General features: G+C 37.2%; 5 protein-coding genes across 6 annotated transcripts; 2 read left to right on the top strand and 3 right to left on the bottom strand.

Annotated features, from left to right (window-relative positions):
• Positions 1-908: 908 nt before the first annotated feature.
• LOC103402825 (PLASMODESMATA CALLOSE-BINDING PROTEIN 4) lies at positions 909-3,773 on the bottom strand. Its single transcript, XM_008341593.4, has 4 exons — positions 3,363-3,773; positions 2,757-2,999; positions 2,615-2,651; positions 909-1,493 (listed from the first exon to the last, which is right to left on the bottom strand). The coding sequence occupies exons 1-4, from the start codon at positions 3,412-3,414 to the stop codon at positions 1,235-1,237; spliced, it is 591 nt and encodes a 196-aa protein (XP_008339815.3). The 5' UTR covers positions 3,415-3,773; the 3' UTR covers positions 909-1,234.
• Positions 3,774-6,857: 3,084 nt separating this feature from the next.
• LOC103402826 (pentatricopeptide repeat-containing protein At1g26460, mitochondrial) lies at positions 6,858-10,488 on the top strand. Its single transcript, XM_008341594.4, has 7 exons — positions 6,858-7,590; positions 7,807-8,029; positions 8,123-8,605; positions 9,068-9,274; positions 9,648-9,785; positions 9,887-10,075; positions 10,201-10,488. The coding sequence occupies exons 1-6, from the start codon at positions 6,977-6,979 to the stop codon at positions 10,070-10,072; spliced, it is 1,851 nt and encodes a 616-aa protein (XP_008339816.3). The 5' UTR covers positions 6,858-6,976; the 3' UTR covers positions 10,073-10,075; positions 10,201-10,488.
• A 415-nt stretch (positions 10,489-10,903) lies between these two features.
• On the bottom strand, positions 10,904-14,194 carry LOC103402827 (triose phosphate/phosphate translocator, chloroplastic). The gene is made up of 12 exons (XM_008341595.4): positions 13,473-14,194; positions 13,136-13,207; positions 12,965-13,030; positions 12,786-12,864; positions 12,576-12,696; positions 12,390-12,485; positions 12,157-12,269; positions 11,991-12,068; positions 11,779-11,895; positions 11,580-11,679; positions 11,351-11,451; positions 10,904-11,226 (listed from the first exon to the last, which is right to left on the bottom strand). Exons 1-12 carry the CDS (start codon positions 13,787-13,789, stop codon positions 11,200-11,202), a joined length of 1,287 nt encoding a protein of 428 aa, XP_008339817.1. The 5' UTR covers positions 13,790-14,194; the 3' UTR covers positions 10,904-11,199.
• Positions 14,195-16,114: 1,920 nt separating this feature from the next.
• On the top strand, positions 16,115-18,087 carry LOC103402829 (uncharacterized). Of its 2 annotated transcripts, none has more exons than XM_008341596.4 (5): positions 16,115-16,354; positions 16,478-16,550; positions 17,192-17,243; positions 17,330-17,399; positions 17,806-18,087. In XM_008341596.4, exons 1-5 carry the CDS (start codon positions 16,250-16,252, stop codon positions 17,890-17,892), a joined length of 387 nt encoding a protein of 128 aa, XP_008339818.1. In that variant the 5' UTR covers positions 16,115-16,249; the 3' UTR covers positions 17,893-18,087. The 2 variants fall into 2 exon arrangements, with proteins under 2 accessions (XP_008339818.1, XP_008339819.1); XM_008341597.4 differs by having other exon boundaries at positions 16,132-16,354; positions 16,490-16,550.
• A 1,142-nt stretch (positions 18,088-19,229) lies between these two features.
• Positions 19,230-21,871, bottom strand: LOC103402830 (14-3-3-like protein GF14 iota). The gene is made up of 7 exons (XM_008341598.3): positions 21,684-21,871; positions 20,863-21,169; positions 20,520-20,607; positions 20,292-20,401; positions 20,062-20,210; positions 19,592-19,650; positions 19,230-19,509 (listed from the first exon to the last, which is right to left on the bottom strand). Exons 1-7 carry the CDS (start codon positions 21,757-21,759, stop codon positions 19,507-19,509), a joined length of 792 nt encoding a protein of 263 aa, XP_008339820.1. The 5' UTR covers positions 21,760-21,871; the 3' UTR covers positions 19,230-19,506.
• Positions 21,872-22,722: the final 851 nt, after the last annotated feature.

The raw sequence follows: 22,722 nt of genomic DNA on the forward strand, positions 1-22,722 counted from the left end.
TTTCTTAATTTGTAATTTGATAATTTTTTTTCTTCTAATCTTTGATTATTCAATCTTTTCTGCTTCAATAATTGCTAAATTTAAAATTAATGACAAAAAATTAACAACAATATTAAAGAAGGATTGGCAAAAAGGGGGATGCAATAACATAATAGATTTTAGCGTCAAACGCTAAAGGGGGTGGAATTCTTAATTAAGTATCGATGAAGAGTACATTTTTTTTATCAATTTAACTTAAAACTTAAATCTGCTTAATGCGCTTGGAAATATTAGAGTTTGTGGCTTATATATGGTTTGTGGGTAGGTCACGAGTCTTCATCAAATGTCCAACTTCTGTAGCCTTCAACATGTTACGTACTCGTATTTTATTTTAGATTCTTTTCAACTTTTTCGCCCATGCACGTCAAATTCCACAAGGCTTGTGAGTTTTGACAAGCTGGTGGATTCTAGCCATAAAAAATTCTTGGACACTCTAGAATATTTCGAATGTTTTTAATACTCAAAATATCCAACAAATTTGGTGCAATACTAAACGCAGTATAGAAAATTTATTTCCGCATACCCATTTATTCCTTTTGTACATCTCTGTTTATTTCAACTTAAGTAATCTAAAAATAATGCTATCAAACGGGTCGTTAAAAATTAAAATTGACGTATTTAGTTGCGTTTACGTTATGTTGCAGTGATATAAATTGACGTTCATTTTTTGTGAACATAAAATAGACAGGATATGGTTAGTTGCGTTGATGCGATCTATTGGAAGGAGTCTCTGTCTGCTTTTTCTTTTTGGCCATTGCTTCACTATCAAAAGCCTCTATGATAGCTCGATGCAATATCCGCATAAATTATTGATAATGCGTTATGTGATGAAAGAGATACCAAATTATAGTACAAAATCATCCGCCGACTACGGAAATTAAGAAACAATAAATTAAAAAAAATAGTGTCCCTCATGCATATACAAAAGAAAAAATCTAAAAAGGAGATGATCAGATTCCGACCCCCGATAAATAAGCACTAGCGGCACCACTCAAAATGGAATCGAATATTCCCCAGCTGTTTTCACATTGGAGCAAGGAAACACGAAACACAGAAACTAGAAAAATTAAAAACCCTAGTGGGGGTTTTTTTTTTTTTTTTTTTTGGCCTCTGAAGATGTTTCCCTACACAACCACCCACCCAAATGTCGCAAATTACATGCCTACCCACCAATTACACCACCACCTGAAGCTCTTCAGGTCAGTAACAACACTGTGAAGCACAGAGCTGAGGCTAGAGAGAAAAAGAACTGGTTGGCGCCTCCCAAGGTAGCCGCGCCGTCAGTATTGCCGATTCCTGTGCTACTCCCGGCGGGGCTTATTCCGAACACTGATGCCGGAGTGCCTGGAGTTGTGATGCCGGTGCCGGTGCCGGTGCCGGTGGTTGGGGTTGTGCCTGTGCTTGGAGTTGTGCCTGTGGTTGAGTTTGTAGTGGTAGAGCCAGTTCCTGCTTGGCTGAACAAAACAGAACAAAATCATATTAATTGCAAAGAGTGTGCACTTTGAACTTCATGGGAAATTACATACAAACTAACCCGTTACAAACTTTTAATCGAAAATAGAACTGCATGCAAATTAAACCGACAATAAACCAATATCTAAGAGTCACTTGTCTTTCGTTTTTATCTAAAGAGGTATTTATCGATTTGCCTTTGAACTTATATAGAGGTGTTAATTTCTCCTCTAAATTTTAATTTTAGCCAATTGCTCCCTTAACTTTTATAATTAACCAATTTTCCCATGAACTTTAACTTTAGCTGATTCCTCCTAAAATATTATAAATAGTCAATTTACCCCCTAGCGTTAGATTTTTAATTTTTTATCCATCCAATTTTCCATTTTTTTTGCCCCAATACATTGTTATGTGTTGTTCGAGTGATTAAAATAGATAAAAAATTGGATGGATGAAATTTTTTTTTAAATTTAACATCAGAGGAAAATTGATTATTTATAAAAGTTTAGGAGGTAATCAGCTAAAATTAAAGTTCAAGGGGAAATTAACTAATTATACAAGTTCATAGGATAATCGGCTAAATTTAGGAGAAAATTGGCACCTCTATACAAGTCCAGACGACAAATCAACAAATATTCTTTAATTAAAAGTTTGTAACCAGTTACATTGAATGAATGATAGTGGCATGCAGTAAAACAACTGTCAAGCTTATAGATCATGACAGCTCACAGTTATGACTGAATACCATAGATCAAGCTACTACAGTATTAATTTAAGGGCGGAGGTAGATCTATTCTTTTTCTTAATCACTTTCCAAATAAGCTCGTTAAGTTATGCACTAATCTCCAAATTCACTTCTGCAAATTGCAGCTGCTGTTGCTTATTCAAGAAGCCCTTTTGAAACCTACCATTTTAACTACAAGTAATTACAGCATTTAAGTGTTTGACAAAAACATAAAAAATTACAGCATTTAAGTGCGGAGTGAGAGGTCTACCTACCATCTACCCCACATAAAAATACAAGAAAATCAAAAAAATATATTCTGGGAAATTGCATTTAAATATATTGATAAAATTCTGGGGAAAATTGCAAGATATCAGAAATAAAGACTCAGACGCCTACCTGGTACTTGCAGGATAAACACAAGTCGAACTTGCGGCTGGAAAATCACCAAAAAAATTAAAATTAGTGATTTTTATTAAAAATATATAAAAAAAATTGAAAAAAATTGGTAAGAATAAGGATTTAGGAGGAATGAACTTACTACTAGGAGCAGTTTGGCTCTGAGAAGCAGCACCAGAAAAATCACAGCTCTGTGCAGTTTGACCCTTCCTCTGGAAATAACTGTTGACTGCATAGCTGCAGTGATCTTTGATGGTGTTGGGCTGGTAACACGCACCGTTTTGGAGGATTGGACTGCAGTCAGCTCCAGCTCCACAGGCATAGTCCAGTGCCTTCTGAAGTGCTGAATCACCAACTCCATCTTTGCATACGCAATAAATAGCACCTAAAAATCCCAGAAAAAAAAAACCCAGAAAACCAGTTACTTCACACTAAAACCACTTTAAATCATAGCCCTTTTGAGGACACGTGACATCGTCCTACTCCGAGGAGCTAACATCTTCTAATCCTTAAAAAAAAAAAAAAAAAAAAAACCAGAAGACAGATTAAAACTTTTTGATTGGGAGGCATTTCATTTGATGGAGTGGGAAAATACGAGAAAGATTGAAACTTTATGATTTGGAAGGAGTTCCTCCTCGATTGGAAAAAAGGGGTAACAGTGATTTTTAGTTTCCACATTTTAGATTGAGAAAATTAAGAAAAAAAACGGGAAAGAAATTAAAAAACAGAACATGATAAAGGAGCTTACTTGAATGGCCAGTGAGGGCCAATAAAATCACAATATACACTAAAGCAGCCATGATTGATGCAGGATTGTAGGAAAAATAAGGGAGAGAAATGACAGTTTTGCTGAACTAGAGAGAGAGAGAGAGAGGTGGCTTGTAGAAAGAGAGAGAGAGAGAGCGGTGGAGAGTGGGGATTTCTAGTGGGGAAAGCAATGATAGGACGGTGGCTGTGTGTATGTGATATGGTTTTAAACCTTTTTTAATTCAGATTTTTTTTACATTAAGTGGCAGAAATTCTGTTTAATTAGCAATATAATTTACATTTAGATTTATACTTGTTTGTTTAAGGGTTCTGGGGAGGTGAGCAAGCAGAAGCTTTTGTCATGTGAGAGTTAACGGTCTTAAACTCACCCGCGGGGTGATCAGACAGAACTGAACCCAACCTGGACTAGGGTTTGGTTATGACTTAGAACTAGCCTGTGTGGGGCCCGCCATTAAAGGTTCCATGGAGGGACAGATGGTTCTTTTGGGGCACTGAACCCAATATGGACTAGGGTTTGGTTAGTACTTAGCACTGGCCTGTTGGGGCCCGCCATTAGTGGTTCCATGGAGGGATAGGTGGTTCCTTCGGGGCATGAGGCATCAGCATCTCATACAAGTTAAACGAGTTGTGATAAATACACATGCCATGTTGGAATCATGTGATATTCCATATTAAAGGGGTAGGACTGTCTTTGACGAAAACCGAATCTAAGACTTTTCACTTATAAATGAAGAGGAATATCACTAAACCGTAGTATTAAGTAATCGTTCTTTTAGAGTTAACACAACCTATATTATATGGAGGGGATTTTTGGTACAACTAATGCATAAGGCAACACAGTAATAATAGTCGGGACGTGCTAAGACTCAAGGCAAGGGTTGCAATTCATTGTGAGTGTGTTACCCCATGCGACACACACGCATAATCAAGACTTCCTTAACGTTTAGTCCTGGAAAAATTGTTAAGTGCAATTGCTTACTTGAAGTGACTACCAATCGTTAATGTACATAGAATTTGGATATCATCGGCGGTTGAAAGTCTCCGGACAAACACAACTCATACAATGGCTTTTGGTGGACATACTCAAACCTATTTACAGCTTGAACTTGAAGGCATGCACCTTCCAACTACGGTCTCTACCACAAACCTAAGAAATCCCACACGTCAGCATAGTAGGATTTCAAATCAAATATCAATCTAGCCAATGGGGTGGTGCCACGGCACTCCTGACACATTGCTTGATAAAGTGTGGAATGCAAACGTTAATGAATTACTTGAACTCAATCATCAATGAAATGGCTTGTTTCAGTTTGTATTGGGGTCATGCAAGTGCACGCAACCATATTAAATTAATTTTTTTTATTGTAGGTTCAACCTAAAATCACTCGGTTAATAACCGACCGCTCTATTATTAAGCAACTGAGGAACAACAAGAGATTAGCTCTCATGGAGTTTAATTCTTGTTTGGTTTTTTAGGCAAAATGATCATTGAGATTGACATAACTCTTCAGTTTAGTCCTTAACAATAAAAATTAATAGAAGTGATTTATAAGTTTGTCCGCAAATCATTTTGGTCATTATGTAAAAATCTGTCAGTTTTCTCGTTGAACTGTCATGTGAACGAATTTGTAATCGTCTTTTTAAGGGTATTTTTGTCAAACCAACCCTTCGACTTAACAATAATATTGACAGATTTTTCTTAGAGTTACCAAAATGATTTACTGTGACAAAATCAAGGATTACCTTTATCGATCAGTTATGAACCAAAGTGAAAAAGTATGTCAATTTCAATAACCAATTTAGCTAAAAAGTCTTCCTATTCTATGTGGACCTCGATATATGTGCAGAAAACTTTCCTTTTGCAATTTCATCAAGTTAATTTTTCATATGTTAATTGCAAATTCAATATAAAAAAAATACATGTGAGTTGAGTCATACATATTAGGTGGATCCAAAATTATAAAGGAGAAACACTAGCAAAGTGATTCTTTGAAAATCTATGGTTGCTTTTAGATGGCTTTGGTGAATGAGTCCCGAAAGTTTTTTATTTGGGACTTGAAATTCCTACCAGCCCTAAAGAGAATAAATTGGACCACACAAAAACAAAGGTAATGCTTCATCTTTTCTTTCTTACAAATGGAACAGAACCTTCACCAATAAAAGGTTTATGATTACTTTTTTTTTTAAGTTGGGTTACATTCTAGAGGTAGATGAGTTCTCATTAATAATGTAGAGTTTACATTGGACAAAAGTTCAAGCATAATCATCGTAAGTTCTAATAGTGAATTAAGGGAAATAATGACACTAGGGATTAATTGTTGGAGAATGATCTACTTTTATAGTTGACGAGAGTCTCCTGTTTCCGTCTGCAGTTGATGTGGAACTCTAGGAGTTTTAATTTGGTGTTAACATGTGTAACGTTGTGATTGGTCTCTTAATTGAAAAGAAACTCGTGTGCTTTGGCAGAGGTGCCTCATCATAAATCCTTCAGTAAGTCTTTGAAGATACAAAATTGACAGGTAATCAATTGTTTCAGGATTTGTGAAATATGATACAAACAAATATTATATATGCTTTACTAGAAAAATTATTATATGAAATTAAGAAAACAAAAGAAAAAACAAAAAAAGGAAAGGGATCATCTCCAGAACCCTTTCACCAAATCCACGAATCTAGATCATTGAAATTGATCCAACAGCTAAAAACAGGGATCTCTTTTAAAAGTTATAATAACTTTAACCGTTGAATCAAATGTCAAGAGTTCAGATTGATGGATTTAGCGGATTTGATGGAAGGGATGAAGATCCCTTTCCACAAAGAATGTGTGATGATTTGATCTTTTACCATGTGATGATGTTGTGATCAAATTGTTTGTTAATCTTGTCGGATTTGATCTGTTAGGCCCTACCACCACTTGTTTTGTAAAAAAAAATGTATTTAATTTACTTGCATAATTCCATTACGCATGAAAGATACAACTGTCTAATTAAAACTTAACCAAAAAGCCAAAGAAATTATAGGATCTCACAAAAAAGACAAATTTAAGTCGTACCAATTGGCTTCAAAACTCATGAAGCGGATAAATAAACATTTGGGATCCAGATACTTTCTGGATCTTTCTCTTCGGAGCCTTCGGACCATGTTATTGCGGCTCCGTTGATGCAAATCGTGCGGTCAAGAATTGTGTTTAATTTATGGCCATAAGATTTGTGATGAACGAATAAGAGGAATTGATTCCAAAGGGATATAAAAAAAGATCCTGATCTCAAAAGACATTTAAAATGGGCCTAAAAGTTGGAGCCTCTTCTGTCATTTGGGCTTTTAAGAACTTAAAACCAGGCAATCCATCTAAATTGGGCTTTCCAACGTTTAAAACCCAACACCAGAAGTTTTGGACTCTCCCACGTGTAAATTTTACAAGCCCAAAGAAAACGCTGCTGACATAACCCATCAGCCACAATGCCACTTCATTTCCAGATAATGTCCGAAATGCCATTAGAAATTTCGAAATTACCATACAGCCCTCCGTCCCTGAGAAGCTTCAAAACCCTAACTTACCGTACATCTCACTGTCACTGTGACTGAGCTCCATCAATGGCGTCCCAAATGGCGATCCTCGCGCGGACCCGAACGCTGGCCAAAATCCTAAACCCGAACCCGGGATTCAAGTCCATCACAACATTCACATTTCTCTCCCAGGAGCCTCAACTCGACGTCGAGCGGACTCACCCCATCGCCTCCACCCCTCTCCCTCCGAACCCCGCCTCCGGAAGCCCCATGTACAACGAGAACTGGCGGAATCCGGCACCCAACTCGCCCATGGGTCAGTCCCCGCTTCCCATCGGGTTCCTCAACCAGTCCCCGAGCGCCCGATTCCAGGCCATGTCGCAAAACCTAGACGCGCAGAGCCTAATGAACGAGTTCGCCGGTTGGATGACATCACAGCGATGGCTGGACATGAAGCAGCTGTTCGAGTTCTGGGTTCGGTCGTTGGATAAGAACGGGAAGCCGAATAAGCCCGATGTGAGCTTGTATAACCATTACTTGAGGGCCAATTTGATGATGGGAGCCTCGCCGGGGACGATGCTGGATCTTGTGGCGCATATGGAGGACTACGGCATCACGCCCAACACGGCGTCGTTTAATCTCGTCCTCAAGGCCATGCACCAGGCCAGAGAGACCGAGGCCGCAGATAAATTGCTCGAAAGGTTAGCTCTTTGGTCGATTTGATTATTATTCTCGCAAGTTTACCTTATAATTCAATTGATGTTGCCGCCGTGGTTTGTAATGAAATGAATTTTTCTTGTTGGAGTGCCGATTAAAGGCTTTTGTTTTCTTGACTCGTCTTTCGGCTCTCCCAGAAACACATGTTAGTATATGTATGCATTCATCTTTCATGAATCAATTTCACTTCAATGTATCAGGATGTTGCAGACAGGGAAGGAATCTCCGCCTGATGAAGAGTCATATGACTTGGTTATCGGCATGCTGTTACAAATGGACCAGATTGACGCCGCCTTGAAATATATAGACTTGAATTTAAAATCTGGTTACATGCTGTCAATGCCGGTGTTTAGAGAATGTGTACGAGGCTGTGTCAATAAGGGAAAACTAGATACTTTGGTTTCAATTATCGACAAGTGCAAGGTACATGATTCAGACCATAGATATTTAGATCGAGGAATGGAAAATTTTGGACAATGTTGGCTTATGTAAGTTTTTTTTTTTGGGTGTTATCAGTCAATGGATCAAAACAAAGCTCTTTGCCCTCCGTGGAACTTGTGCAACTACATTGCGGAAGTTGCTCTGCAAGAGGATAATAGCAAATTAGCATTTCATGCCCTGGAGTTTATGGCCAAATGGATTGCTAGGGGTGAGCAAGCAAGACCTATTGTTTTTCTTTCTGCAGATGAAGGGCTGCTTGTGTCAGCACTTGCAACTGCCGGCAGGACACACAATACTACTTTACTGGATGCATCATGGGCAATCTTACTACGCTCGTTGCGCCAAAAGAAGGTTCCTAATGCAGAATCTTACCGTGCAAAGATATGTGCCCTTGCATCGCTAGGGAGTCTTCAAAGAGCTTTTAGTACTCTCCGTGAATATGAGGCTGCTTATGGTAATTCCGATAAAGAAGCAGAAGAGGAACTGTTCTCCCCATTTACTTCATTATATCTGCTGGTTGTTGCCTGCTCTAAGGGAGGTTTTGGAACTTTGGACTCGGTATGTAGTTCTCTCTTTATTCCTATTTGATTTAGACATGTAATCTATTGAAAAATCAACGTTGTCTCGATTTGTGTCTGAGATATTTGTAGGGTAATAAAGATTTTAACCTTTATTTATCTTAAAGATGCAAATTTATGATGTTCTTGTGCATTTTTAAATTTTGCATAGGCACAACTCCCAATTTTTCGATTCTTATTATGCATCAGTGATGTAATTGCTAGTCCCCATGAAGTAAATCTTTCAAGTTTCTGTAGGTCACTGTTTAACAAACTAAAACTTGTTAACTAATAGCAGTCCAAAAAAGAACTAGTAAATGAAAATATATCTTGCAATTATCTGTCTGAGGAAAAGGGGGCCAAGGAGAGTGCTTTGCAGTTTTCAGTCCATTACCCCATTGTCTATATGCCTTTATGAATTTTCTTTTGCAGCTTTCTAACTTGAAACATATTGATTCCTCAGGTGTATTATCAATTAGAAAATTTGAGCCGTGCAGACCCTCCGTACAAATCTGTTGCTGCATTGAATTGCATAATATTAGGTTGTGCAAATACCTGGCAGATTGAGCGTGCTTACCAGACCTTTGAGGCGATTAGTTCTACATTTGAATTGACCCCTGATATACATTCTTACAACGCTCTCATGTATGCTTTTGGAAAGCACAAGCAGGTAAATAGTGCTCTCTCTATCTGAGACTTAGCTAGCTCAATGTCCGTCATAGTTTTATAATGTGATATTTTTTTTATATGCATTGAGTAGCCATGATCTACCCTTAATGCTTTTAGTGTCATCAAAGGATTTTGTACTTCTATTGAACTTGGGTGACAAGTTATCAGTAGTTGATCCATACTCTTAGAAGTTAGGACTGGTTTTTACGTATCGTGTGGAGTTAGTTGGCACAGAAAATATTTATTTCCCGGGGACCTCTGTTCATGCCCAGAAGCAGCATATGGACCTGATGCAGTGTCAAAATTTGTAAAGGCATCGCATGTATTAAACATGATAACACCTTGCTGATCTCGTCTTATGGTTTTTTTGGCAGACTTTTGAAGCTTCAAGAGTATTTGAGCACTTGGTTAGTGTGGGCGTCAAACCCAATGCAAAGTCGTACTCGTTACTTGTAGACGCTCATCTCATCAACAGAGATCCAAAAGCTGCGGTCTTGGTGATTGATGACATGGTAACTGCATTCTTCAATTTCTTCTTGTCACTGATGGTGTAACCTTTTCCATAGTGCTTAATTTGCTGCCTCAGTAAAGAATATAATAAATATTTGGACAGGTAATTGCTGGTTTTGAACCAACGAAAGAAATGCTGAAAAGGGTCAGAAGAAGATGTAGGCGAGAGCTCGACTATGAGAGTGACGATCATGTTGATACCTTGGCCAAAAGGTTCAAAATTGTGATGGGTTCAGAGAATCGCAGGGACTGGCTGTTCAACCTCAACTACAGCACCGGATATGCCTAAATAGTAAGTAAATGTTCCTTTCTGAGATGAAAGATTTTCATTCTGTTTCCGTATAACTTGCACCACCTTTCGTTACGGTCTCTTGCTTCAACCGTGTTTCTGATTAACGATTGCTTTATTACCTGCAGTATGGTTTGATGAAGCTGATTGGATACGAGATCCACCTCGAACGCTCGTATCTTCCGGTGTAACTTTCATCCGAATATGTACATTACCTCGGATTTTCCATCGAGTCTTGGCAGGATCTTTGCTAGGATAATAGCCTCCTAGTTCCTTATTGTTTTTTTTTGCTCTTCATATGTAACGTTTTTGTGCTTTTTGAGCGAAAATGAGTAGTAAATTGTTAGACAGGAAAAATATAACCTTAAAATTGTTGCCAATAATGGTAGGAAAAATGTTTCTTGTTTCGTGCCCAATGGTGTTTAGTCTCAATTTTTTCTACAAGATGTCTCGGCCATTTCTTTCTCCTGTCGTCTTTAGCGTATTTAAAATTTCCATTCGATAAAGGGTAAAATGAATAGTATCTAGATTAATTTTTAATGTAAAAATATGATTTTTCGTTAAAAAGAACAGTATTGGAAACTTTTCGTTAAAGTTCTCTTAATTAAAAGTATTTACCCTTGCACTTTGATGCCCCGATGTTCCAAGCTCGAATCCCCTCTCCTCCCCAATATTTGCTTTAAATGGAAAAAAACAAAAAAGAAAAGGAATTTTAACAAAAAAAGCTTCTGATACTGTTCACTCTAACGAAAAATCACATTTTTACACTAAAAAATCAATCATGATACCATTTTTTAAGTTATTTTCATTAGTTTTCCTTAAAAAAACAGCTTTGCAACGCTGAAGGTTACCATATGGTATTTAAAATTCTATTAAAAAAATTTGGCACCTAATCAGAATTTAAGCGCCGAGTGCCTGCTACAATTACAACAGTGATCAAAATTCTTTGTAGATCACTTACAATTTTGGTAATAAAACTGAGTGAAAAATACAACAAATTCAATGAGCTTTTCCATTTCGTAATCTCCCGATGCTTTCGACTCGATTCGATGTTATTGATTCTTATTATTCTCAGAGCTTTTATTTTCTCTCAGGCATCCACCACAAAGCCTCTAATGGCTATAAACCTATGATGCGGAAACTGCAGCAGCCTTCTGAAATGCAGGATGGTATGATATGTATGTGAGTTCAAGCAAAAATGGCTGGTTCGAAACGAAGAAGTTTATTACCGAAAAATTGAAAGGAAATAAAATAGTTAAGGTGTCGAAGGATCTTTACCCGTTTTTGCTCTTCCAAGTTTGCTTTGATTAAGGAGTAGATGGCAACACCAGCGATTGCGATGGCAGTTCCAATCCCAGTTTGTGTAGAGATTTTGTTGCCTGTCAAACACGGAGCGAGAAACATATGAACATGTATGATAAACCGGACTCACCCATGTTCAAACTGCTTAACAAACTGAGGTATCATCTGAGGTGCATATGATTTGAATGAGGTTAAAGCAAATTACCAAACACAACAATGGAGAACCCGATCACGAAAACACGCTTCAACACATTTCCGACTGCATGCGTTAGTGGTGCAACCCGTTCCAAAGTGTTAGTAGCAAGCTGCAATTGTAACCCCCAGCAGCGGTTAATACTACAAGACGGGCAACGGTGCAGGTACGGATCAAGCATGTGCTTTCGGAGAGTATGTCAATGGTTTACCTGATTGTACAGATGATAGAACATTCCGATCCAGAATAAATCAGAGACAAATTTGTAGAGGCCTACTTTCGCTATAGCATCCTTAAATCCATATTGCATCAGTTGGGGCCCTTCAATCTGACGTCAAAGGAAAGCATTCTGAATATTTCTCTCTCAAATTAAGAGCAATGCCATTGCTTAAAATCGGAATTTCTGCGAAAAGATGAACTTACGAGAATTGCTGGTGGGATGCAAACCAAGAGAGCAATGATTGAAATGTAAGCATACACATTTGTACTGTCCATTCCTGTCTGTTGAAGTCAAAATACATTTTAAGAGATCGAAATTAGTCTGCAGCGCGAAAAAAAATAAAAGAAAGCTCAATCAGATGATGCTTACCATTGCTTTTTTTGAATAGATACTTCTATAGGTGAAAGCAATGTTTGAAATCATCGCACTGCCGAAGCCAAGCCAGTTGAAAGAAAGTTCAGTCAATGATGCCATGGACACACCTAAAATGGAAGTTCAGTTCAGTAAATATACACGAGGACTGAATCTATGTGCACTCTATCATTGGCGTGTGAGAGAAATATTAGAGAAATGAAACAGAAGATCAAAGACTAAAGATTTACCGATCACGACAGGGGCCAATGATAGCCACAGGGACAAGGGAATGTGATGCCCCAAAACAAACTGAGAAGCAGATGCATTGAAGAACGGCTCCAGGGCTGTCGATAAATATAACAAAAAACGCTGTAAACTTCATTGACTCTCACGCTTACACACGAAATGGTTATCAAATGGTCATTTGATCATACCTTTAATAGTGTGTGTGAAAGAAACAGCCACAGCTGCAAATGAAACATTGGACATGACATGTCCGAGGGCGTGACAGAATGCAACTGGGGTCAGCAGAGCCAACTGCTCCTTGTCAATCGGCTGGATGAACAAAAAATTTACACAATTTAGCGGAACCCACATTGCGGATTGAAAACAGAATCTAAACAATTGCAGAAATAGTTACTTACTGCGCGCTTCGGCAACCCAACTGACCAAGAAACGAGACAGTACACCACTCCAACAAGGAGATGTATAACAGAAACAAAACTGCAAAAGGGGTGAAGGGAAATCAATCCTACAAATTGTGAGTAAAAATAAAAATTATAAGAAAAATCGAAACAAGTTTGAGACTGAAGGATGAACATACTATGGATATGGGAAATAATTGTAGACCTTCTTGTTGAGTATGTTGAAGATGACATTTAACAAGTACCTGAATAAAAAACAGAATAAAAATTATGACCATATCTGCATTGATTTTTTGGAATAAATAATTATAATCAGAAATTAATTAAAAAATTAAATATGAATTAATTACCACATGAAGAAAAAGAAACCGGTGATCAGAAAAGGAAATTTCTCAGAAAAGCTCTTTGTAGGCTTCCCATACCTGCACAATCACATAAACCATCGTTAAAACCGTTCAAAAATTCATCATTGTCCAAAAACATTGACCACAAAAACTCATCTGAGTCAACCTTTTGACCTTTCTCCAATAAAAAAGCAGCTGAAACCATGAAATTATATATTTTTTTCTTTTCAGATTTTTACTTTCTTTCCACATCATTTTCTCAGCAACCAATCATATGGTTAAAAAGTTCTAAACTTTAATACTAACAGAGGAAGAAAGATTAAAGGGTTCAGCAAAATCCAACCCATCAGCAATTTCAATCTCAGCACCATCAGCATCGGCAGCTGCAGCCTTAGCAACCGGCAGCAACTCAACAGAGCCCCGCCGTCTCAGCTGCTGACTCCACCCTGAAAGCTTCAACCCCTTGCCGGAAAACCCAACTGCCGGTAAAGGCTTTACAGCCTCCGGCAACGGAGAAAAGGCCAAGCTTGAAGCTCTGGAAGAAAGCGAGCGAACTTTGAGCAGAGCAAAAGAAGGCGAAATCTTATTGGACGATAAGTACAGCGAAGAAAACTGAGAAGTTCGGATTGGAGAATGAACTGGGTTGATCAATGAAGCCATTTTTCAGACCCCAAAAAAAATCAAATGACAAAATTAACCCCAAAAAAAGATTGTCGACGAATTGACGGTGGATTTTTTGAGAAGTTGGGCAAAACAAAAGGGTAGAGTATGGAGCGATATTAAAGCATATGTGAACGTTGGAAACGAGGAGATGAGGGTTTTTTATATTATAATATAAATATGATGCGGAGAGAAAATGATTTCTTTTTTGTTTTCGTTTTCTGGAAACCCAGATTCCCAAAGCGCTTGACTAAGTGAGGGGCAGAGCTGGGATTAAAAAAGTTGAAAGCTTAGAGAGAGAGAGAGATCATTGAGCAGACAATAATGGAGAGAGAGACTGTTAACCGAGAAACTGGATGGTGAAAGAAGACAGAGAGAGAGGCATTTTTGTTTGGACGTTCTTTTAAGTGTTTTATGTAAGAATCATCGGTTATATCATTTTTACATAAAGTATTTTAAGTGTTTTTTTAAGATTTACTTACATATTTATTAATAATTAATTTTAAAAATATTTTCACCAAAAGCGATTTCAATAATAGAAAAACACATCCAAACGAATCAAATACTCTTTTTGTTTGTCTCTATAAAGGGTTAGCTATGCGCATAATAGAGGAGGTTCAATTATTGATTTGCCTCTTACGTTCAATTATTCAAATACGATCACATTTTACTTTTTGAAATTCATTTTGCAACGTTTAATTCTTTGAACTCAATGTTCTTGTTTTATTTTGCTTGAATTTCATTAAGTTTAAAATTAAATACAAATAGTATTTAATATAAAAATTAATCGTATAATATACAATGAACGGATACAATTCACGAATTTTCAAGATTTTCACCAAAAAAATTCGGAGATGATCATGTTAGATCGAATATATTCCCAACTAAAGAAATGTTATTTGCCTTTTTTTTATTTCCTACAATGCAAATAAGAAGAAGAAAGAAAAAAATAAATAAAGGGCGCATGGTGTCGGACGTATGCAAATGGAAGTTGTTACAAATTAAATAGTAACAAATTGGCCTTGTCTTTGTCAGGCTGCCATTATCGGCACCATGGTCGTTGCCATATTTATGCTGTGATGTTGTTGTCATCGTTTTCGAGGAGAATGTTATCGCAACGGGTCTATAATATTTGAAAAAATAATTTAATTATTATGTGTGTAATATTGATAGGCTACGTCAAGAGTATTTGACAAATTTACTTGATAGCATTCATCAGATTACTTTGAAATACGTTTATATATTTTAACATGTGTGCAATATGGTTTCGTTGACGACAACAAACTCACAAAGTGTTCGACGAAATGTCTCAGCTTTCCTCAAACCAGCGTTCAATTCCTATTGAGGAAGATCAGCCTTTGGTTTCAAAATGAATCCCTGTTGTCAATGAATCTAAGATTAAAAAAAATTGCGCGCTTAGCTATATTTCAATTAGACAAAACTTTAACACTAAAACCTCTCATATTTAAATCAGTAATCCGCCATTGTCATGAAGTGACCATAATAATTTTATATGAAATATTCGGTACATAAAACGAGCTGCATATATAAGCAGACACGAGCCTAACATTTTGATACTAATAAGTTTTTAAGGTATCCATTTGTTTTTCTTTCCTTTTTTTATGTTTTTTTTTTAATACAAAGCTATCCAATTTTGAATGCATTAAAAACTAGTTAGCTTGGAAGCTCACCTACTTTAAATTTGTTAGAGCATATTTGTTCCCGCATTCATTGCTACAATGAACAAAAAAAAGACAAATTTTTCTCCTTTTGGGTCAAGAAAAGCTCCCTCTTTTAAAAAAATAAAAAAAAATAAAATCAACCGGTGGATTTGTCAATCTCAGGAGCTGAGAAGACTCACAGAAACATGTTAACCTTCCTCTGATCACCATCGTGTGATTTATCAGCGTCAATCAATTAAGGCAATGTATCTGTTATTTTAAACATGAATTTAAATTTATCTCATCATAAACTAGTGGAAAAGCTTCAACAGAGTAGCAAGCCTCTTTCCTTTCCCCACTCTCTCTCTCTCACAAGTGCACACACATGCATTATAATTAAGCCGGCTCCACTCGTAACGTGGAAAATTGCTAATGGATGACCCTACAGGTCCGACCACGTAACGCCTTTCCCAAAAAAAATAAAAAAATCTAGAGCGGTTAACGTCGTTTATAAAAAAAAATTCACTTATTTTGGGCCAAGTCCAATCCAATAACCCAAACGAATTAAGTCAACAAAAAGAGCAGGACAAACTTGGGCTTTGCTCCAAAAGCCCAAAAACAAGGCCACTTCAATTTCCAGAGATCGTTTTGGATCAAAGAAAATGGAAAACCTAAATAAAAAACAGAACATGATTTGCTTCCAAATTCAGTGTGACTGCTGCTACCTCATAAATATTTCAAAATTTTGTCAGAAATTTCCCGTTCAAAAATATTATCACATAAAATCGATCGAATTAAAATGGAAAGGAGTGGTGGCAACGGCAGAGAAGAAGAGGAACAAGACGGCATGTCCGTACACTCTCCTTGCAAACCTCCCCCTTCCTCTGCTTCTTCTCTCCCGAAGGTCCCTCTCTCTCTCTCTCTCTCTAGATTCTATACAAACACAGACACAGACACATATACATATATGTATATATATGTTGGTTTTATATTTTTTTTGCTTTAAATTTTATGATCAATGTAATAGGAGGAATCACAGGTTGAATTGGAGCTCAGGCTGTTGGAAGCTCTTGAAATTTATCCTCCCGGGAAATTAAAAGGCAGGTTTTCTCTAATTAATGCTCATATTTCAGTTTATTATCTCTGGAGTTCCGGTTTTGGTTAGTTATATGGGTGGTTTTTGTGACAATTTTATGTAAATTATCAATTTAGATTGTAAAAATGGGTGGTTAATTAGCATCTTCAATCTTCGTACGGAGAATTTTTCACCGAGAAAATGCTAAGAAGTCAATATTTCTTGTTGATTTTTGGAGGGAAAGTTATCATTTTTTCTTCTTCTACCTAACAAAAGACTTGACACAAAACCGAGCGCATTGATGTTATAAGATTCATACAGCCAACCTTACTTAGTGGGATAAGGCTTGGCTATTATTGGTAGGAAAAGTTCAAGAGTATGGTTGTCACTTTTTACCAAAATTGAATTTGGAATCTGATGGTTCAAGTCAATATAAGGGGAGTTATAGTAAATCAACATTCACATTGGATAAAAAATTATGTGTATGAGTTAATGCACGACGGGTGATTAATTAGGCAATAATACAATACCGTTTCCATTTTGAGGAATGCTAGGATCAGTCGTTCATGCATTCTTCCATTTTCGTTCTTACGTTATCATGTTATTCGTAAATAGACAAGCAAGTAAGGTAAATACATGAGCAATCCGCTACTTGTTTGGGCGCAGGCATACACCGCCATTTCGTGCTTTATGGTTTAATGGAATTTCTTCGAAGAAGGTTTGTCCCACTTAACGTATCTGTTTGTGGGTTTATAATACATCGCCATTTGCATCGCCTTACTCATTGTTGTGTTGTTTTCACAGCTTTGATCGACACTTCTCCGCTGACGAGGTTCTGCAGTTGCTAGAGAGGTTCTATAACTTGGAAATGCTGGTATCTAATTTACTTAATTCACTCAGTTTTTTCATATCTCAGTGATCTTTATCTTATGATGGAACTGTTAAACTTAATATCCACGTTCATCGGTAATTTGTTTGTGTACACTCAATCAACAACGAACACTCACAGTGCCAACTGCAGAATGCGGGATTTAAAAATAACTAGACGCTTCATACTTATTAGGTAGAACGACTCTCAAAATACAAAATATACGCGCATCTTTGCACTGCGTTATAGGTGAATAGGTACTAAATAGCTGCATTATTCAGTAGGCTTGAGGAAATGTTGGAAAATGAGGTCACGTACGGAAGTTTGATGCAAGACTTGAGATAAACAACTACTGAAATTATTTAGACTTGCTGAAATCTACATATTTTACCATTTTTTTCTTGAATTTCAGAAACCAGACGACGAGGAGATGGATTTCCTGAATCGCGAGGAAGAGTTTTGCCTGCCTCAAAATTTCTTCGTCAAGGAAGAACCATAACTGATTATTTTTGTACAGATTAATATTTCGTTCGAACGTATTTTGTTGACTCTAATGTTATAGGATGCCGGTCATCCAGTACTTTTCCTTGACTATACAATTTCAGGGTGGTTTTTGCAAATATGTAAGAACTTAATTCGAAAAATCTTAATTTGCATTTGAGGGTTGAACCTCAGCAGGGGAGGTTGATGTTGATTCACAGTTTTGAAAGGGGTTTTAGGGTCCTTACTGAAAGAGTAAAATGGATAAAATTTCTTCGAATCTGACAGTGGGAGTTAGCTGACTAATTTTAAACAGTTCAGGAGTTAATTTACCAAAAAAATAGTTCAGATAATCAATTTTAATTGGAATAATAATTCAAGGGATCAAACGACAATTCATTCTTACTGAAATGATATGCCATCACCTTTTAAATATAAATATGAATTTTATGCCTCATATCATTTATATCAGTGTAGAAATTGGCTAAAAGTGCATACAATTCCTTTGTTTCTAGTGTTCTATATAGAAACTCTTGGCGGCAATTCTGTTTGCATTTCTTTGAGGTCCGCACGTACGTTCCCTTCGGTCCCAACGGGCAAAATCTTGCATGCAACCAGTTATTTGTCTTTTTCTCTCTATCTCGTTCGCATATCATGTAAGGGAAATAAATAAAAGGAGTTTTAACAAAATACTTTCGGTACTGTTCACTTTTAACGAAAAATCACATTTTTATCTTTAACTGACACTATTCACCATACCTTTAAAAATGGTTTTTAGTTAAAAGAGAAGTTTTTTTGGACTTTTCGTTAGTTTTCCTATAAATATAAATGGTTGCACGGTTAAATCTCCCATCTTAACAACCTTTTTTGTGGCTCACGATGTGATGTATTTCCTCTTTGCAGAACAAGTATTCGTAGAGAAAAATTATCAATGTTCTAGAAACCGTAATTTTTTGGCCACCTTTTGTTACGAGGGATTTTAGATTTTTAGATTGAGTAGTGCTAGGGAAACCAAATAATATGTCACCAATAAGAAAAAAGCATGGTAATTGACAATTAATAATCCAATAATCTACAACCACATCATTTAGTTTACAAATTTCGGTTTACCTAGCATTACTCTTTTAGATTATTTTATCTTTGCCAGCTTTGGCAATAAGAGATTTGCTATCTTTTGTTATTGGTAGTGAGCATCGCCATCACAATAATTCAAAATTGAATGAGTTTAAAAGATTCAAGTATGGGGTAAATTAAATCAAACTTATTCAATCCACAAAACGAAGAGAAAATACATATTATATTGGGAAAAGTCTAGTTTATATCAAACTTGCAAGACAAGCAAGGGGACTACAAAAGTAAAAAGAAGAGAAAATAATCCATTTCTTAACGTACGAAGTTTAACACGTAGACAAAACAATCAATCCAGAAACAAAAATAAGAACAGATAATTGATCAAATCCTAATTTTCTTTGGAACCTAGAAGGATTAATATCGGAAAAAAAAATATGTCTACGTCCTTCAGTCAAATCCCCTCGCGAAAACTGAGTGAGAAAAGCTAAAAGATCGCCTTTTGCAGAGGTCTTACTTGCCGTTTTCTGGGCTATTTCAGGTAAGCCCGTGAATGCTGCAAGATTTACTGTGTTTTATCCAAAGTAACAATTAGTTATTGATTTAATCCATACCGATTAAGCCCCAAAGAAAAAGTAGCAAGCACTTACCTTAGCAGTTGCGGGTTCGGCGGCAGGCTTGGATTCTTCACCTTTGAAGTTGTCATCACCTGCAGAAAATCACTTTCACATTAGGTTTTTTCCATCTGAATTGTGATTCAGAACAGAAACTTCTACCGTGCTGATGCCCGCACAGAGATACAGGCACCTTCGTATGTGTATCTACGCACACTTTCGTTCACTTACTACCCTAAAAGTCCATACAGTTTTTTGATTCCTGTATCCCTTCACCAACAGCATGCCCGTTGTTGTTTCACATTCAGAATGGGAGGAGCTGAAGATAAAGAGAAGTCTTTCGAAGTCTTTCTAATTGTACAGTGATTTCAAAAGGAAAGGAACTTTATACGGTTTGGAATTAGGAAGGATTGATATTGTAAATGTCTGTTACTTGGCCATTTTTATTTATGCGGTTTTACTGAAAACGTAAATGCATGTTAATCAGGCATCGAGGTTTGCTGTACCTCCGTCTTCAGGCAAATCAGAGGTCCAGAGAGTGAGGTTGTCTCTCAACAATTGCATGATAAGGGTGCTGTCCTTGTATGACTCCTCACTCAAGGTGTCCAACTCTGCAATTGCCTCATCAAATGCCTGTTTAGCCAAATGGCAAGCCCTACAAGTTTACGACAACAACAACCATCTCAGGAGTTACTTCAACGAAAACAATCAAAAGATAACAGACGTAAACTGATACCTCTCGGGAGAATTCATAATCTCATAGTAGAAGACAGAGAAGTTGAGGGCTAGACCGAGACGGATTGGGTGGGTGGAAGGGAGATCTTTGTTTGCAGTGGCTGATGCAGCCTGAGAAAGGACGTGGGAATAGAAGAGCACATCAAATGATAGGAAGTGTAAAAGAATGAAACATACATAAGCACTGATTAACATCCATTTGTGTTAAAATTGGTAAAATTAAACATGCCTCGTATCCCTTGAGTGACTGCTCAGCTGCCTCTTTTCTGTCCTGATCGGTCTTGAACTCAGCAAGGTACCGATAATAGTCACCTTTCCTGAAACATGCACGCCATTGTTGGTCGCGAAAAAAATTAGAAATTCCAAATACAGTATGATGAATGTCAGTACAAGATGGAGAAAAATAGGATAACAGAACCAAAGGACTTTGTACTCTTTAACCTATCATTTAGGCAGGGCCAACAAGGAAATGGAGAAAATTTCCTGAACCGATATCTATTTGCAATTTTTCCCTTGTGCAATATATTCCATGCATTCATTGGAGTAAACGATTAGGGGAAAATGTGACTCACATCTTGTAGTAGAAAACAGTGGCCTCTCCAGAGGAGGAAGAGGGGATCAGGTGCTTGTCTATGATTGACAGAATGTCATCGCAAATCTTGGAGAGTTCCTCCTCCACCTTCACCCGGTAACCCTTGATCAGTTTGACATTGTGCTCATTTCCCTTAGACTCTTCCTTTTGCTCAATGGAAGACATGATGCGCCAAGAGGCCCTTCGAGCACCTATGACATTTTTGTATCCCACAGAAAGAAGATTCCTCTCCTCTACAGTCAGCTCAAGGTCAAGTTTCGCAACTTTCTTCATACACTCAACCATTTCTGCATCATCGAGTAAACATAACAATTCAAAGAGAAATTCATCATGGCATACGGCTAGCAACTCATTTCCACTCACTTCAACATTATGCATAAAAGTGTATACATTTGATTCTCCCTATATTCCATACTATTTTAAAAAAAATGATCAATTCTAACGAATAATAAAAATCATTCGGAATTAAATAAAAATTCTTTAAATTCGATACAAATGCTGAAACGCGCACAATCTGATCAACGCCAGCTTTGACATATAAACGTAACGATCGAATTTTAAGAACTTTGAATTCCTCCAATGCAACAAAAATCGAACAAAAACAAAGGCATTCGTTATTTCATGCAAAATCCTGTAAGATCCGATACAATGCCGAAACACTCACAATCCGATCAATGCCTGCTTTAACATAAAATCATATACACATACGTACACACATATGCATATACATATATATACACACATAAGAAGAGCGACGGATTAAAAGATGGAGAAAATTAGAGTGACGTGTGAGTGAGTGACCTTCGTATCGCTCGGCCTGCTCGGCGAGCTTGGCCAAGTAAACCTGGGTCTCTCTCTCCTTCTTGGGCGACGCCATCGTTTCGTTTCAGAGAGAGAAATGCGAGATGATGATTGATCAAAGCGAAGAGGAAGACGATGATGAATGGTAAAACTGACTGGAACAATAGGAGGGTGGAGAGATGCGAGGAAATTGGAAATGGCGGGTTTACATAAGGAGAGGGACCTTTGCTGTTAAACATCGAGCAACTTCTGGGGTGCCCCTGACCAGATCTCGACCGTCCGTTTCGAATGTTGGAAAGAGAGGACGACACTGGGAGTAGGAAGCGCGCAGTTTTTGTTATTTTTGTGCGTGTGCGCGAGAACTGACAAGGGAGGCCTTTGAATATTTGCCCTTCCCTCGGAGGGGCTTTTTCGGGATTTTACACAAGGGATGTCACATAAGCGAGAGAGTTGTAATGTTGGCATACGGAGATTTTACAATGTGACAGAACGCAGTCATGTACACTAAATGTCATAGTATAAGTGGTTGGATACTAAAAAAAAAAAATTTCAACCACTTCTGTATGATACTTGGTGTATTGAGTCGTGTTCTGGGCAGACCAAAATTTTTTTCATTGGCACATGGTGCTCTTTTTCTTTTTTTTTTCTTCATACAATGATGGGTAGAGAGCTAGTTTTCAGCTAAGCCACATACTGTGTTAGTCAAAATTAAGTATTGAATTTGTTATTCATAAAAATTGAACTTTAGGCATTTCAAATGTTAAATTTTGCAAAGACATTGTGGATACTCATGAACATCTTAATTGACAACTGAAGAGAGTAATGAAAACATATTAATTGTTCATACTTAAACGTTAAATTTAAAAAAGGGTATGTAACCCAATCAATTAAAAAAGAGCGTGTATCTTTACAGTCGAAAGCTCAACACCAAATTCCCTCTCCTCCAATATTTGCTAGAAGCCTAGAAGCCATCAGAGTCCATGGATTAAATGGTAACTAGGTTCTAGGCCCTTCTCTCCTTCCGTGAGGGACCTTCTCT

Source organism: Malus domestica, chromosome 16, assembly GCF_042453785.1.
Source record: "Malus domestica chromosome 16, GDT2T_hap1".
Classification (NCBI taxonomy): Eukaryota; Viridiplantae; Streptophyta; class Magnoliopsida; order Rosales; family Rosaceae; genus Malus; species Malus domestica.

Excerpts from the sequence above, each read along its gene's own strand:
- LOC103402830 (XM_008341598.3), bottom strand. The coding sequence starts at position 21,759 with ATGGCGTCGCCCAAGAAGGAGAGAGAGACCCAGGTTTACTTGGCCAAG. Across the intron at positions 20,608-20,862 it reads ACTGTTTTCTACTACAAGAT|GAAAGGTGACTATTATCGGT; the intron begins GTGAGTCACATT and ends TGCATGTTTCAG. Across the intron at positions 20,402-20,519 it reads AGTCACTCAAGGGATACGAG|GCTGCATCAGCCACTGCAAA; the intron begins GCATGTTTAATT and ends GTCCTTTCTCAG.
- LOC103402825 (XM_008341593.4), bottom strand. The coding sequence starts at position 3,414 with ATGGCTGCTTTAGTGTATATTGTGATTTTATTGGCCCTCACTGGCCAT. Across the intron at positions 3,000-3,362 it reads GGCCCTCACTGGCCATTCAA|GTGCTATTTATTGCGTATGC; the intron begins GTAAGCTCCTTT and ends TGGGATTTTTAG. Across the intron at positions 1,494-2,614 it reads GTTTATCCTGCAAGTACCAG|CCAAGCAGGAACTGGCTCTA; the intron begins GTAGGCGTCTGA and ends TGTTTTGTTCAG.
- LOC103402826 (XM_008341594.4), top strand. The coding sequence starts at position 6,977 with ATGGCGTCCCAAATGGCGATCCTCGCGCGGACCCGAACGCTGGCCAAA. Across the intron at positions 8,030-8,122 it reads CAATTATCGACAAGTGCAAG|TCAATGGATCAAAACAAAGC; the intron begins GTACATGATTCA and ends GGGTGTTATCAG. Across the intron at positions 8,606-9,067 it reads GTTTTGGAACTTTGGACTCG|GTGTATTATCAATTAGAAAA; the intron begins GTATGTAGTTCT and ends TTGATTCCTCAG.
- LOC103402827 (XM_008341595.4), bottom strand. The coding sequence starts at position 13,789 with ATGGCTTCATTGATCAACCCAGTTCATTCTCCAATCCGAACTTCTCAG. Across the intron at positions 13,031-13,135 it reads GGTTTCTTTTTCTTCATGTG|GTACTTGTTAAATGTCATCT; the intron begins GTAATTAATTCA and ends TTTTTTATTCAG. Across the intron at positions 11,452-11,579 it reads GTTCTCCATTGTTGTGTTTG|GCAACAAAATCTCTACACAA; the intron begins GTAATTTGCTTT and ends CGTGTTTGACAG.
- LOC103402829 (XM_008341596.4), top strand. The coding sequence starts at position 16,250 with ATGGAAAGGAGTGGTGGCAACGGCAGAGAAGAAGAGGAACAAGACGGC. Across the intron at positions 16,355-16,477 it reads CTGCTTCTTCTCTCCCGAAG|GAGGAATCACAGGTTGAATT; the intron begins GTCCCTCTCTCT and ends TCAATGTAATAG. Across the intron at positions 17,400-17,805 it reads TCTATAACTTGGAAATGCTG|AAACCAGACGACGAGGAGAT; the intron begins GTATCTAATTTA and ends CTTGAATTTCAG.